Consider the following 17000-nt stretch of genomic DNA (forward strand, 5'->3'; position numbering starts at 1 on the left):
AACCAAGACCTTAGCAAACCCAGTAAACTATGGTACCCTTACTTCACAAAAATCACCGTTAAAGTTGAAGAAGTGCAATTTCAGAATGAAAAGTCTCAGCAAAACCCTCTGTTTCCTCAGCTCAGCACCAGTTAGTCCCACCCTGCCGCTGTTCTCAAAAACGGCACCTGGGAGCCATGGCCATAATACGGTCATGCTAAATGGAGCTCTGCTCTTCTGGAACAGCTCAGGAGACATGTGAGTGAGAGGGTGGGTCACTGGTCTGAGAAGAAGAGCTGGTTCTCCCCCACCCACTCTCATTTCTCTTCATATCAGAGAGTAGCCATTGTTCATCACCATTAATCAATGCACAAAACTCCCTTTCCTACCATTAATCAACCCCAACTCCCTTTCAGTGCCTGTCTTTTCCAGAAGGTGGCGGACCAGGAGAGACGGGGTAGAAGCTCCTCCACCCCGCAGCAACCAGGCTTCCAGCTCTCAGCAGGATTGCCTGTATCTTCTCCATCCTCTTCTATTGCTTGCTACTCACGGGGTAGGTAGCCTACTCAGTCCTCAGGACAAAAAAAAAAAAAAAAAAAGGGAATTGCAGTACTGCTCTGAGTTAAAATGCAACTCCTCCATTTGGTTTCCTAAGAAGTTTCTACTTAAACTGCAAAGACACCCACAAAATCAACAGGGAGCGAAACAGACTCGAGTCGTACTCAGTTTCAGCTGCGGAAAGCTCCGTAGACACAGGATCTCGGTGAACTTGTCTTCATCGGTGCCCCATTTGTTCTCACCAGCATTGTAGAGGATCTGGACAAACAGAAGAAGCCCTTCATGTCATCACAAATGCAGTGCCCTCTCCATTGGAGGGGATGGAAGGGGAAGAGTGGGGCTTTCACTTGACTTTCGAGGCCAATAAAATCATCTATCATCTACACAGTTCACTTTAAGCAGACTTCAAATCTGAAGGTCCAATGCAGGACCTGGTGGTGGTAGCGGTGGACGGTCACCATCACAGTGGCAGGCAGGGGATGGGCTGGATGATGCTTGTCCCCAGGCTTTGACTCAGACAGGACAGCAGAGGACTGGCCTGAGTAGCGTCATCTTTTCATAGGTCATCAAGGGTATGTGTAAAAGAGACTTTCTCCTGGCTGTTACTGACCTGGGCGTCTTTTTTGGCCAGATGTTCATCCACTTTTAGACTTTCATCTCTTCTACCCTAAACCAGCAGGGATGATTAAAACAAAACAAAACAAACAAACAAACAAAACAAAAAACAAAACAAGGTCAGTCTTTTAAGGGCACTGTACTCCAACCAGTAGTTCATCTTGGTAGATTTTTTTCATGCAAACCATGTAGCAGAAAAGTATCTGGGCACTCTTGGCTCCAGGCCTGCCTCTGCCAGTTGTAGCAGGGATCTTAAAAGTTCTTATCAATAAAATCAAACTTGAGCCAGGTATTGGGGTGAATGCTGGAAGATCAGAGAAGCAAAACAAACCACAGCTACCTCACCTTGCCAGAGCCTCTGCTGATCCTGTTTCCTCAGACTGGAAGCCTCTGAGTCCTCATCCAAATGGATCTCAGCGGAACCGCTGCTCAAAAGCCTAAATGCTTAACCAGCCAAAGGCTTCTAGTTTCTGGTTCTCACGCCTTATATACGTTTCTGCTTTCTACCATCACTCCCTGGGATTAAAGGCATGAATCACCATGCTTGGCTGTGTCCTTGAACAGATGGATTTCTGCCTCTGGAATGCTAGGATTAAAGGCATGAGTGCCACCATTTTCTAGCCTCTGTATCTAGTGGCTGTCTGTTCTCTGACCCCAGATAAATTTATTAGGGTGCACAATATTTTGGGGAACACAATACCACCACAGCCAGTCAGTCAGTATAGCAGAGCACACAATCTGGGGTCTCAATCTCCTCTGGAAACTCAAAGGTGTTAGTATAAAAAGAAAACATCCAGACAGAAAATATTTACAAAACGTATCTGATAAAAGACTAATAATCAAAAGAACTTAATAAAGTAAGAAGATAATAAACGACCCCATTTTAAAAGAGTAAAAGATCTAAGGAGACATCTTACCAAAGAAGATGTATAGACAGCAAGGAAGCATATATCATGTCCCTATGGACTATAAATTAAAACAGAATCTGTTAGTATGGTTAAACTCCAGAACACTAACAACACCAAATTCTGGGAAAGACAGAAACAATAGGAACTCTCCTTCCACTGCTAGTGGGAATGTAAGACGTTACATGTGCTTTGAGAGACCATCCAGCAGTTTCTTACATTGCTAGGTACATTCTCATGATATGATCCAGCAATTATGCTCCTTGACATTCATCCAAGCAGGTTGGACACATGTCCATACAAAACCTTGGACATAAGTAATTAACTGAAGTTGTATTTATAACTGACAAAACTTGGAAGCAACCAAGATGCCCTTCAACTAATAAACAGTTTATACAACAAAATATTATTCAGTAAAAATAGATACAAGCTGTCCAGTTATAAAAAAATATGCAAAAACCTTACAGGCATATGCAATATCCACTATATTGGTAAAATGTCATATACAGTTTGAGATGACTGAGAAGTTGGCTCTGGAAACAGGACTGATTCTCCAAGTTCAGGCTCAAGCATGTTTATGTTAAGGGCCCTTCAAATGCCCCTGTCTGGAGTCAGGCCAACCCCCTGACTCTTTAAAGTTTGGCAAGGCAGAGTGTTCTCTGCAGCAACCTTCACCCCTCTCTTTCCTGCTGCAGACATCATAATATTATGGGATAAACAATAGTCACCTTTAGATGGAGATAGCTTACTTTTTAGCCATTCTCAAAGACAAGATGTCTTAGAGCTAGTTGCCAGGAACCTTTTCTAGCATGATTGAACAGAGCGTCCCTAGTTATTACCGCTAGAACAGTGGTCCTCAACCTTCCTGATGCTGTGGCCCTCAACAGTCCCTCATGTTGTAGTGACTCACAACCAGAAAAAGGATTTCATTGCTCTTACATAACTGTAATTTTGCTATGGTTATGAACCATAATGTAAATATCTGATATGCCACCCAAAGGGGTCACGACCCACAGATGGAGAACCACTGTCTTGGATGGTTATAAGCACTGGTTTGATGATGCTCTGATGATGCTGCCTGATGATTGTTCTTTTGCCTGGAAGCCTCACCAGAGGGGACACAGTGCTCCGCCCAGGACTCCCATCCCAGAGCTTGAGCTGGCTGTCTCAAGCGGCTCTCCCCTGTTGGACGTCTGCTGGATCTTTGCAATCGCCAACTTGACAGGGTTAGCATTTGTTACTCAGCTGGGTACTCCAGTGGTTTCTGCTGGATGTTGTGAGTGCCCACTTTGAAGATGATTTTTTTTTATCTTCCTCCTACTACGTTTGATATATTCTTTTATTTTTGCTTGCTATATACTTGGGGAACTCACTCATTCAAAACAACAACAACAACAACAACAACAAAACCCTATCATGGCTGAGTCTCCAAACCGCATAGAACAGCGTATGGCTATGTGTTGGAAGCTGGTCTGAAAAGCCTGTATAAGGAATGACTTCAACTACCGGACACCATCTATACAAGAGGCAAACTAGAAGCAGAAAAAGATGAGTAGTTTCTGTGGGAGAGGAAATGGATGGTAGAAACCGACAGAAGAAGGGCTTCCTGGAGCAGTGGACTCATTCTGCAGGAAACTGTAATGGTAGGTACATTCATACATTCGTTAAAGTCCACAGAGCAGTTAATTAAATCCCAACACACTAATCCCTTTCTATGCACTCGGCCCCTCACCTACTCTCTCTTCACCTTCATAACACCTTGAGGGGTTAATACTTGCTGAAGTGTAATGTCCCCGGCATGAACATAAATCCCCTAAAGCTTAAAGTAACTTGTTCAGATACAGAAAGGCGGTGGGAGGGTCCAGTTCTGTGTGATCTCAAACCAGCCCCAGGAGCTCTATTTTTCCTGCTTACTGTGGGTGAGCTCACGTCGCGAATGTGGATGTGTGCCGTGACATGCGCCGCTGAGACCATGTCTGCCACTGCCCTTCATATCTTCGGGTCTGTGGATTCAACCTTCCTGAGGTTTTCAGCAGTTAAAGTACCTCAAGCTATAATGAGGATGAGTTATTTCCAAGCTGCATAATAGCTCACTTTGGCAAGTGCAGCTCCAGCCCTCATGCTGAGCCGCTTGGGATTTTCTCCCACATCAGGAGCTGTGTAAATCAGCTGCAAGAAGTCTGTGAGACAGGGCTCCAGTCATGTCCTCTCTTATACAAGCCCGTGAATATGTCTCATCCTCGGTTTTACCAATTTTTTTTTTTTTATGTGTATGGGTGTTTAGCCCGCATGTGTGGTTGGGCACAACATGTATGCCTATGTCCCACATGTCCCATACACATGCCCAAAGAGGGAGCAGGATCCCCTGGGACTGGAATTACAGGTGATGGTGAGCCAAGATGTGAGTGTCAAGACTCCAATCTTGGTCCTCTGAAGAGCAGTCAGTACTCTTAATGGCTGTGCCATTTCTCCAGCCCTGACTTTAACACCTTTAAAATACATATGTTATTTATTACTATGTGCATGTTGAGGGATGCACAGTGCAAGTGTGGAGGTCAGAGGATGGCTCTATGGAGGAGATTCTCTCTATCCTCTTTTCTGTGGGTTCCAGGGATTGAACCCTGGTTGCCAGAGTTGTTAGCAAGTGCCTTTACCTGCTAGAGTGCCTCGGCAGGTCTCCTGTCTTTGTTACTGAAATCATGGACCTGCCAAGTAAAATGAGCACAGGCCTCATCTGCTCACATAATGTTTTTCCCACGGTAATAGGGACAAAGTCCAGAAACATACTATTTTTCTGGATTTACTGCCCATCTCCGAGAACAGTTCCTTTATGCTTTCACCTTTAGTTTAAACAAAGTAAGGATTCTTTGGAGTCCAGAAGAAAATCTACGTGTCTAAAGATGCAAGCATGCTGAGAATGAGAAATTAAGAGTTTCTGTGGGCGGCACATGGGAGCAGCATACTGTGAATCTCCGCGGAAACACTTCTAATCTATAGACTGCTCTGACCCAACCACGAGTTTTTGTTGTGGTTAGATTACCACGTGTGCTTTTGTGATCTTGGCTAAATGTTTTATTGACGGTGGCAAAGCAAATGTGATGTGAAAGAATCATTTCACAGGGAAATGGAAATCTCGCTATCTCTGCTTTTGTTAACTCCCTGAAAATGATCTCTGAGCTTGCAGCTTACTGGTGAGGCAAATAACAAAAAATAAAACCTTACATCTGCCAAAGTCAGTAGAGCTTTCCGGAAGTCACCAGATGTTTCAGAACTAATGTCGTCTCCGAGACTCTTCTTATACACTGAAACCAAATAAGAATGAGATTTAGTCGTGGGAGACTGAAACACTACTACAGAGCAGAGTGCAGCGAGCTCGTGGTTTTTCTGTTTGACTTCCTGGTGCTCCGCTGGTGTGGGAGTGTGGGGTGGAGGCATTGCTCTGGCAGTGATTTCTGCCGTGTGTTGGGAGAGGCCAACCATAAGAAGACCTGTGGTTCTCGGGTGAATTGTGGTTCATTTCATCTGACAGTGGCTAAAAAGAATACACAGGGTGGGAATCTGCTGGTTGGCCTTCAGGTTTCCATGTTTATCTTCTTTCATATGAACCTAACCTTTGGCAGAGGCGATTCAAACAGCCTGAAGGCATGTTCTCAGGGTCTCTCTGAGCCAGGCGCAACCCAGGTACGAAGTTCTTGACTGCCTGTAGGCAGGCATGAATGCTTTTGCTGGGAAATCTACTCAAAAGATGAGCCTTGGCCACCATTATCCCTTTCTGACTCTGCCGTTCTATAGATTGGGGCCTGAAGTTTAGGCAGCTCTCCATCACTATGAAAGATGGGGCTTGAGTTCCTGGACGTTTTGAAAAGCTGTTATACCAGTCTAGAATTGTCAATTTTCGCCTCTACATATATTAGAGTTAAACATCAATGGTGTGTCAGTCACTGTTATTGTCCGGTGTTATTGAATCTAACTTTCATCTTAAGAAATACTCCTAGATGCTATTTTTTTTTAAAAAAGAAAGCTATCCTCCAAATACTATTTTTGTTTACCCAATGCCAGCTTTGTGTTCACATATTTTAGTATACACTAGTTGTAGACCCTTTGCATGGCAAGTGGTAAAATGTGCCCACTTTTACCTTTTATTCTAATTTTTAAAGATTTAATTATTTTCTTTTATGCACATGAGTGTTTTTCCTGCATGCATGTAAGTGCACTTTGTGTGTTCCTGGTGCCCACAGAAGTCAGAAGAGGGGTCAGGCCCCCCAGAACTGAAGTTACATTGTTGTGATGCACCATATGGGTGCTGGGAACCGAACAGGTCCCCTGGCAGAGCTGCAAATTCCCTTACACTCTGAGACATTTCTCCAGCTTTGATTTTTGTTCTTATTATGTTGTAGAGTTGGGGATGGAGACCAGCACCTTATGCATGTTAGGCAAGAGCACAAACCAATGAGCAACCTTCCCTGCTCAGTCCACAATTTCCAATGTTTGTTCTGCTCCCGTGAGGCAGTGGTTCTCTGGATGCTAATACATATCTGGATGGAGGGGACACCAGGTGGCAACATGGATTCCATCTGCTCCACTTTCTATGACACCATATAAACGCTCCACATGGAAAATCATCTTTAAATCAATAGAAGACAACTACAGAGAGTGATAGGATGATCTAATAGCAAAACTTTCCTCAGCACAATTAATGACTCTTTTTAATGAAATCTATCGTTTTCAAAGAAATTCATGCAAGCACAAGGCACTAGAGAGAGAAATGGTGACAGTGTATGCCTACCTATCAATCATAACATCATTGTCCTACCCTACATTCTATTTAGAGAATAGAAAATTTAAATCTAAAAACAAATAAAAAATGAGGTTCGTGTGTTTTAGAATTTGGAGGAGTATTGTGTAATTTTAGAATTATCTAGATAAGACATAATATTCATGCCATGCAGTCTCCCCTGGCTTCCTTCTTCACATTTTTTATTTTTTTTGCAGGAAGTTGCACTATTAAAAAATGAAAATGAAGTCAGGCAGTGGTGGTGAATGCTTTTACTCCCAACACTCAGGAGGCAGAGGCAGGTGAATTGAGTTTGAAGCCAGTCTGGTCTACAGAGCTAGTTCTAGGACAGCCAGAGCGCCACAGGGAAACCCTGTCTCAAAAACAAAACAAAACAACAAAAAATGAAAACGAGGGTAGCAGAAGAAGGAAGGGTGGACTTGATTAGCGCTCACCACTCAAATGCATGGAAATGTCACAATCAAACCCATTAATACGTACAACCAATAGGTACCAATAGTTATGATAAAAAAGAAGTTGGTGAAAATGATTCCAATATAGTTGACAATTGCCTTGTGCACTTTGAGGCATAACAGGTGTGGTGGTTTAAAAGAAAATGGCCCCCAAAAGGAATGGCAATATTAGGAGCCATGGCCTTGTTGGGGTAGGCGTGGTCTTGTTGGAGAAAGTGTGTCATTGTGGAGGCGGGCTTTGCAGTCTCATCTATGCTCAAGCCACGCCCAGTGGGAGAGACCACTTCCTGTTGCCTGTGAGGCAAGATATAAAAACTCTCAGCTCCCTCTCTAGCACCGTGTCTGCTTGCACGCTGCCTTGCTTCCTGCCATGGCGATAATGGACTAAAGCTCTGAACTGTAAGAGAGCTGCCACAATGAGATGTTTTCCTTTACAAAAGTTGCCATGGTCATGGTGTCTCTTCACAGCAATAGAAACCCCGACTAAGACAACAGGTAAAAGAATGTGGATGGTGTTGCGGTAGGAAGGAGCTTGAACTGGAACATAAGAGTTCCTGATCCCTAATTCGGCGTTCTTTCACACAGCAGTGACTTTAGAAGACTGGGGAAACCTTAGTTGTTAGCTGTTTATGTAGACTATTGTGTCACTTCGCTGACAAGACAGCTTGTTATTTTTATGAAGGTCAAGTTGATGACCTCACTTTTTTCATTTCACCTTATAGGACTCCATAATAACTTTATACCCTTCATTACATTTATTATTATTATTTGTGTGTGTGTGTGTGTGTGTGTGTGTGTGTGTGTGTGTGTGCATAAACACACACGCATGGACCACAACCCATGTGTGGCAATCAGAGGACAACGTTTGGAATAAGTTCTTTTCTTCTATCACGTGGGTCTCTGGAATTGAACCTACTTTTCCAGCCTTGAAAGAATGTGCATTTACCCACTGCAGTCATCTTATCAAACCAAAAAACTCAAGTATTATAAACACTAATGATGTACCCATTTGTGCCTATGGTTAACCAGTTCTTTCATCTACTTCAAATTCACATGCTTTCCGCTAAGTTTCCTGAATAGTTGGCAGTGAAAGGAGGCCGGAGGGCAGGGAGAGGAAAGAAATGCATGTTGCCTATTGGCCTTTGTCACTAGTTCTACCCTGAGAGGCAGCCCATGGCCTCTACAGCAAGCTGTAGGCAGCACCAGAGAGGCACCAGTTCCAGACACATGGGGTCCTCTTCCTAGAAATCTAAACTCTTCCTTAAGCTTCTCTTCTGAGTTCCTGGGGTACCAACTCCAGACAGGTGGTATCCCTCCTTCCAAACTTGCAATTTCAGATAACCCCAACTTCTTTGCCACAGAGTCCTTAACTTGGGAGGTATTTGGTGTATTACCCTCTGTCTTCTATTTCTGTTTGTTTGTTTGTTTTTCTGTTTTCCAAAAGTATGGATGCAATTATCTCTAATAAATTCTGTCTGTTAAAATACCTAGTGTTTGTGTTTTTTTTTTTTCTGACTGAACTCTAATTAGTGCATCAATAACAAATTAGTCACCTATAATTTAAGTATCTATCATTTCATGAGAATTTCTCAAAATAACCTTTCTAATAATACCCATCTGGGGCCCAGGATTCCCCTTTCTGCGGGCTTCTCTTACAGCAAAAGTAAGAAACATAAGGTTAGAAAGCATGACACCATCAAGGAAGGTCCTTAGAAAACTTTATGGGGCTGTTGTATAATACAGCATTGAGTTGCTGTTTAGTCCTTCATTCTTGGGACAAATCCTCACACTCCCTCTGGTAACTGAGTCTCTTATTCATTTCATTCTTCTGAGTTTTAGTAATAAGGTAACTGAGAATGGAAAGCAGTAAGATTAGAAAGACAAGCCCTGCGATTAGAAGTGAGTCACATGACATAGTCATCTTAATCTCTGAGGACTGGCTATAGGCTGAGCTCAGTCATATGGACAATGATTCAACCAATCACATCTGAGTAACAAACTCCAGTAAAAACAATGGCTACCAATGTTCAAGTGAGCATGCCCGGTAGTGATTCCTCATCAGTGTGCCAGTAGGGTAGAAGAGTTAAGAGTTGGGACACTCAGACACCTGTCTGTGTTCTGTTATTTGACTGGCCATGATTTCTGTTCTTTCAGAACAAAATTGTCACTGGGAATACCACACATTCTGAGTTATGGGGACTTTTAGTGGACTACTGAACCTGAATGTCCATTCATTAGAGATGTAGATGGCCTGGGAATGTCTGAGCTTGTGACTGAGTCTGAAATGAGGTAACTGAGATTTTCTTTCTTCTTTTAAGGATTTATTTATTTATTATGTATAGTATTCTGCCTGCACACCAGAAGAGGGCACCAGATCTCACTATAGATGGTTGTGAGCCATCAAGTGGTTGCTGGGAATTGAACTCAGGATCTCTGGAAGAGCAGCCAGTACTCTTAACCTCTGAGCCATCTCTCCAGCCCCATGACTGAGGTTTCATACCACCTCTGAGTAGAGGCAGAATTACATTTTAAGGATCTTCTAATTTCACAGACTTTTAGGACTTTGGCCAATTATATTGAATCTAAATACTCAGCACTCCCTCTAAATGGCTTACCAAATTTCCCACACCAAAAATCATGAGTCTGAGTGGTTTTAACTTATAGTAGAAGTATACAATGATGTGAGAATCTGATATTGATGAAAATGATTGACTCAATTTAAGTGATTGTTGAGGGAAAAGTCCTCTTCTGAAGCGATACTACTATAAATGCAAGATGCTAATACTATTGTTATGTGGCAGATCATATCTTTCCCTAGAATGCACAGTCCATGTTAGAATGCATCTTTCCATCCCTGTCTCTGGCCTTCTCAAGTTGCTTCATGATAGGTGAGGTGCTAGGAGAAGCAACTTGGCTCACACATGTGTGGTCAGTGGTAAAGGCAAGAAGAAGACAGGTCACCTGTATAATAGGCCTGCGTGATCTCCTTCATCTGCCTGCTTGTCCTGGTGGTTAAGATTTCAATCAAGGTATCTTCGTCCGTCCCAGTGCCCTAACAAGGAAAAAGAAATCTAATTTTAGAACACTTAAAATAACTTAATTTCATGCTTTCCGTCTTAATATCTTATTTTGTATAGATGAAAGAACAGCTCTGAGTAAATCAACGAAACATCTCAAATTGCTCTACTGTAGTTTTCTGATTTTTCCATGTGTTTTAGAACTAAAACAATAAGTCATCTGGAGTAAACTGACATCAAGTGTTTCAAGGAAGTGCCCTACTCTATGTGAAAATAGGTCAAATAATTCTAGGAGGAAAGAGCGTAAAGGAAAAAGCGTGTGTCACTAACAATCAATTGCAGGTGATGGCCTAACAGGCTCCATCCACTAAGCCGACACAGCACTCCATATAGAAAGGGCTCTGCAGCAATTTTGAATGTGTGCATCCTTGCACCTTTGAGCAGGTTGGTCAGCATGTCCCAGCCTTCTCATACACAGAGGTTTTCAAATCTTCAGTAAATGTGTGTCATGGGCCTTGCTGGCTTGGAGCCCAGTTACCTCTAAGCCTTGTTTGTATCAAGATCACCGACTCACATTGTAAGCTCTTTGCAATAGAACTTGATCAAATAAAGTCACTGAAACGTACAAACAGAGATTCAGTTCTGGCCAGGATGCCTGCCACTGAAATCATCCATACAACTATCATATGTTCATACATCTATACATTCTGACCAGAATAACTGCTAAAACTTTTCTTATCCTTGTTTTATTTAGTTGACTACTGTTGCCAACTTTAGCCAAGAAGTAGCATCCAGGGGCTAAGATGAGAGAGCCTAAGACCAAAGGGTCTTGATAATGGTACCGCCACCATTCTTGGTCCAGAGTCCTTACTGTGGATTTCTTCTTAACCAAAGACAACATTTTCCAGTACATGTTGATGAATCTGGCCATAAGAATCACACCTGTAAAGCTCTCCCTGTGTGGAAGTAATGGATACACACTGCTCACATTTCACTTCAGACTGTCTGCTGTAACGTGTGCTATTTGCTAACAGCCTCCAACTGCCATACCTTTGGGTCTGCCCTAGGGTTCATGATGAAGACTTGTTGTTGCCCCTGGTAACTGACAGAGTACATATGGGTAAGGTACCAGAGCTGGGATGTTTCTGCTCGTCATGGGGCTCATCTCCTATGCTGTCATTGCCTGCCACACTTTCTTAGAGATGTGCCCTGTGCTAGGGCTCTTCTTCAGGGGTCACACCCTCAGGGCAGCCTTAAGGCTCACTTTTCCCCCTGCTGTTTCTTCTTCATCCTCACAGGCATTTCTCACAGCAAATCTCTTGCATACTGCTTCCAGCTGGTCACCTGCTCTCAGATGCCCCTACCCCTTCCAGATGAAAGCAAAAAAACCCCTCTTCCTGTGGGTGGGAGGCCAGAATCTGGACCCCTTTCCCACCACTTCTCTCTAAGTCTGCTAAGCATCTACGTCATTTCAGACTTTGATGTTGGATAAGAAATAGAGATTACAGCCTGTGAGGTCCCTTAGCATGATGAAGACTCATATCTTAGTTATATGAAAAAAAAAAGGCAAAGAAATGTACCTTTAAAAATGAAGAGAACATTTTAGGCGGCAATAAGAGAAATTAAAAAACAAAAAACAAAACCAAACAAAACAGAAAAAACCACGGTTCTTTCTGTAAGTGGCCCTGTGGTCATCTACAAAAATAGTTCACTGTTGACTCACTGCAGAAAAACCCACAGAATTAAGAAAGAGGTTCAAGTCTTAAAGCCTACTTGTCAAACTGCCTAGGCCATCAGGGTGCGCCTCTACCTACCAAGTACCTGAAAGATGTTAATTTATACAAGTCCCATGCAGTGCTGAGTGGCTGGATGCTTATAATTCCAACAATTGGGAAGGTGAGGCAGAGTTATGAGTTAAAGGTCACCTCGGCCACACAGTGAGATCTTGTTTTTCTTGTCTCTTCATTTTTTAGGGTAACCATTCTGTTGCCACAACATAAGAATTGAGATAGACACGCCTGGAAAGAAACGGGGTGAGGTGGTCCCAAAAGGAGAGAGAGCTGAATTTTTGCTCTGCATACTTGAAAGTGCAGAGCGTATACTGAGATTCAGATCCTAAGTGTTGTCACTTGTTTCTGTGGTCATTCAACATATCCATGTGACAAAGCATCCGGACTCCCCAGACTCTCCAAGTCCATAGGGTCAGGTTAGCTTATGCCTGAGCTGCCCGCATGGAGATGATCCTCACTGAAATGAACAAACTCTTTCTGTGCCAGAAGAGGAGGCTACACAGAAGAAAAAGGGTATCCCAGACAAAACAAAACAAAACTTCCCAAATTTCTGGCCTGGGGATAAACTCAGCATAAAGTACACACAAATGGAAGTTAAACAAAAGACAATAACCATAGAATTGGTAAACTGATGTGGGATTTCCGAGGAGAAGGAATCCAGACCAAACACCATGGATAAAGACCCCCAAACAAGGGTGCTTGCAATGCCCAAGAAGCAGAGAAAAGGCCAGTGAAGCAAGCACCACTGAATGTGGACAGAAGAGGAAGGTGATAGGTTTATGTGGCTACTTGGTCAGGTACAGTCCCTGGCTATCCAGACAGATGCTAATCTGTGTGCTGCTGTGAAGGTATTTTATGAATAAAGTCCATTATCAATTGATTTTAAGTGGGACATACTTCAGACACTCTGCATTCTGACTGGGCCCAATTCATTCTGCTCAAAGGCCTTAATGGAAAGCCAAGTCTTCCCTGAAGAAGAGGCTGTACCTGTGGGCAGCAGCTTTGGAGACTGCTGAGGCTCAGGCCTTCCCTGACCACCTGCCCTGCTCATCCTGGTCCTTACCACCCAGACTCTGCCTTACAGTAAAGTTCTTAATATAAAGGTTCTGCCGAGTGGCTCTATTTCTCAGGGGAAGGCTGGCAGGGTTTTAAAAAGAATTCCAGATAGACAAGGGGCAGCCTTGCGTGATGAAGGTGATGAGGAGTCTGGGTTTTAAGTGATCACTGGAGATTTAGGGTTTCGAATCACATCGACTCACTTTAAAATATCTTTATAAAAAGTAAGTCTGCCCATCCCATTGAGAGCAGTTTCCAATGGGCAGAAATGGAGCTGAAGGGACCTGCTTAGGGTACTGATAAAGTATAACCAAGAGGTGCAGGTGGCCACAGCAGAATGGGAGCCATGGAGGGAGACATTGCCTTCCATCCTGACGCTGTCTCAGATGTGCTTCTTGCTGTAGACTTAGAACAGAGTGCACGTGGACTTGGTGAGAGGTTTGGGCTTCTGAAGGGTAAAGGAAAGCAAGGGGCTAAAAATAATATAAATCATGGGGCCTGAGTAATGGGTGGATGATAATATTTATATTTGGTGAAAGAAAAAAAGAAGCTGAATATTTATTTAAGAAAAAAGAGGGGTTGGGGATTTAGCTCAGTGGTAAAGCGCTCACCTAGCAAGTGCAAGGCCCTGTGTTCGATCCTCAGCTAAAAAAAAAAAAAGAAAAGAAAGAAAAGAAAATGCAACTGTCTTTGCAGCCACAGGGGCATTTGGGCTCCAGGTTGCATAGAGCTCCCCATGATCACCCCACCCTTTAAAGTGCACAGTCAAAAATGGAGTTCAAGCCCGCTAGGTCTCAAGTGAGTGCTCATGAGTTCCCTAATCACGATGGCGGGGAATCTGGGGAGCGTCAGTTTGTTTAGGGCTTGTACCTTCATGGATTTCTTCAGTTGCTTTGCATCAAACAGGGCTGGTGCAGTCACAAGAGCCACCATGATGTGCTCAAAGTGGCCAGAGAGATCACCCTTCAAGTCATCTTTCAACTCCTAAAATAAAAATCCCAAGAAGGAAATCACGAGACACGTTTCTTTTCTCTTTCTCAACAGCAACTCAGAGAAAGAGAACCGCAAGCATAAGATCCAAGCAAAACATGCCCACCCATAGGGAAGAGCAGGAACGCTGGGAATGTCTCGGTGGACATTAATCTTCGTTTTATAATGTTTCCACAACGTTCTACCTTAGACTCTTGCAAAGCCCAAAGGAAGCTTTTCAAGTTCACCAGGGTTTAGAACTGTACATTAAAATGCCATCCCCCTAAATACCCTGCTCATTACACATTGTACGCATGTACCAAATCATTACACCATACCCACAAATATGCACAGCTAAAATAATAACTGATAACTAGAAAAACAGAATGGATGCATTTCCTAGGTCCTCGGTGCTTCCAAAGGAGGGGAAGGGAGGGAGGGAGAGGGCTCTCTCTGGTAAATTCTCTGTTCCTGTGTACCTTGCTTCTCAGAGGCCCCACTGGGCTCCGAAGAGAAAGGGGAGGACAGTGGCTGGTGAGTCTCCTCTAATGGATCTGGGGGTGTTCCAAGCAGGACAACAGCATCCTTTGCCACTGTTTCCACACATTCCATAATAAGTCCATCACTCCACCTAAGGGCAGGGATGTGGTTTCTATTTCCAATATTCAAAGGAGTGACTTGGAACAGTTTTCTTTTCAGGCGTGGCAGCGGGCAGCTTCTCAGGCAGCTCTGATGATAATGACTGACACTATGACCACCCACCAGGGACACAGTGGAGTCATGAGACGGAGCCAAGTATCACCCCGCTTTAACTGCAACAGAGGGTTTTTTGGTTTTGTTTTGTTTTGTTTTGTTTTTGCCTAAAGAAGCTAAATTCTGATACCATCTGTCCTCAACCCGAAGGCAAAGAAATCCTATCTCATGTGCTCTCAACCCATCACACAGTGAGAAATGGTTGCTGCCCTTTGCCTCCATTGATTCTTCCTCCACATTTTCCAGTGCTCTAAAAGGCCAATGGACCATCCATGTCATCTACTGACCTATATGTGAGGGGGGTTTGTCCAGATGCTTGGCAATTCATTCATTTCCATACATGTTTAAGGGCGCCTAATTAATGCTGGACATTATAGGTAGCCACAATATACTGCTTATGCCTAAGATGTTCACCCTAATGGTAAAAGTATTCAAAGATGAAACTTAATTGTATTGCATAGTATATTGAGTGTGTGATAAATGGTGTCTGAGGACAGAGTTTTATTGCCTGGGGGGACTGGAGAGCGCTGTCAGGTGATGGCTGACCCAACTGTGTTGATCAACAACCTGACTGCTCTGTGTGTACTCCTTCCTTTCCATACTTCATGACCCACAGCATCCAGAATAATCTTTCCATTGTCTTTGTCATTCTGGGGATGGAACAGAGAGCCTCAGAAATGCCAGGCAAGTACTCTACCATTAAGCTAAACCTCCAGGTCCCCAAATAATCTTTTAATACTAAAAATTGGACTAGATTATTCCCCTGCTTACATACTTCCAATGGCTCCCTATTGTAGAATAAAATCAAGACTATGAAACAACTCTTAGAGATAAAGCCCAGTGGCATGCATCTGTAGTCTTAGCACTGAGTAGGAAAGATGCTGAGGTGGGAAGTTTATTTGAATACAGGTGCTAAAGACCAGACTGGCAACATGGCAAAATCCTATCTCAAAATCCACAAATAAAAACGTTTGGTAGTCAGGCACAGTGATGCACACCTATATATTTCTAGCTCCTAGTAAGGTGAGACAATCATTTGAACTAGCCTGAAAAACAGTGGCACCCGGAATTTTTAAAAGCTCCAATACTACAGAACTATCCCTTCGCCTCACCAAGTCCACACTTCTGCTATATTGGGGTTCAGAGTTCTGTGTCCCCCACATTCCCAGCTGACTCCTGGCCAGGACCTTTCCATTTGTCCTTCCTCTCTTACAGTCTCCGACAAGAGTACTACTCACCAAATAGATGATGAACAAATTGTGTGGCATTCTTGTTCTTACGAATTTAATTTTGGATACTTAGTGGGTTTCCATCTGCTGACTTAACTGAGCCTATCCTTACGTAACTATTTTAAAATTAAAACAGAAACTTAAGATTATCTAAGGCCTTCTTTCTCAGATAGCTGTTCTGGTAATACTTAGTTGGGAGAGCTGTCCTCTATACTACACACCCTTGACAGTATCTCTAACCTCTGGAAGTTGGAATCGCCCTCCACCCTGAGTCTAACTTGGGTCATCAAAATGTCTCTACTCAGGCTGGGGACAGGCTTCAGTTGGTAGAGTGCTTGCCCAGCCTTCACAAAGACCCGTGTTGGATTCCCCAGTACCACATACCCCAGGCCTAGTGACTCTGGGCTATAATCCCAACACTGAGAAGTGAACACAGGATCAGAAGTTCAAGATAATCTCCATCTACTTTGTAAGTTCCAGGCTAGTCTGTGCTACACAAAACCCTGTCTCAAAAAAGAAAAAAAATCTCCCTTTTAAGTCAAGTGTCCTGTGGGGAGGGTATTCACTGCTGACTTAGAACCATTGCCTCAACCCTTTAATAGAGTTCCTCATGTTGTGGTGACCCTCAACCATAAAACTATTTCATTGCTACTTCGTAACTGTAATTGTGTTACTTTTATGAATTGTAATGTAAATATGTGATGTGCCAGATAGAATATCTGCTATGTGGCCAATGTAAAAAGGTCCTTTGGGAAAAAACAAACAAACAAAATCCTTTGACCCCAAAGGGGTCATGACCCATAGGTTGGGAATGACTCCTCTGAGGCAACGTTCTGCCTTCCACAGTGAAGAAGCAGAAGCCCCAAAGCCACTGAGATGATG

General features: G+C 43.2%; 1 protein-coding gene across 2 annotated transcripts in view; it reads right to left on the reverse strand.

The window, feature by feature from the left end:
• Anxa3 (annexin A3) overlaps nucleotides 1–17000 on the reverse strand; it is a 58650-nt gene that overhangs the window by 16744 nt on the left and 24906 nt on the right. For both annotated transcript variants that reach the window (XM_036201006.1, XM_036201005.1), the window contains exons 5-9: nucleotides 14038–14151; nucleotides 10266–10356; nucleotides 5280–5359; nucleotides 1148–1204; nucleotides 702–795 (exon numbers count right to left, since the gene is read on the reverse strand). In XM_036201006.1, the coding sequence (XP_036056899.1) occupies nucleotides 702–795; nucleotides 1148–1204; nucleotides 5280–5359; nucleotides 10266–10356; nucleotides 14038–14151 (436 nt within the window). The remainder of the gene's footprint in view (nucleotides 1–701; nucleotides 796–1147; nucleotides 1205–5279; nucleotides 5360–10265; nucleotides 10357–14037; nucleotides 14152–17000) is intronic.

Source organism: Onychomys torridus, chromosome 10, assembly GCF_903995425.1.
Source record: "Onychomys torridus chromosome 10, mOncTor1.1, whole genome shotgun sequence".
Taxonomy (NCBI): domain Eukaryota; kingdom Metazoa; phylum Chordata; class Mammalia; order Rodentia; family Cricetidae; genus Onychomys; species Onychomys torridus.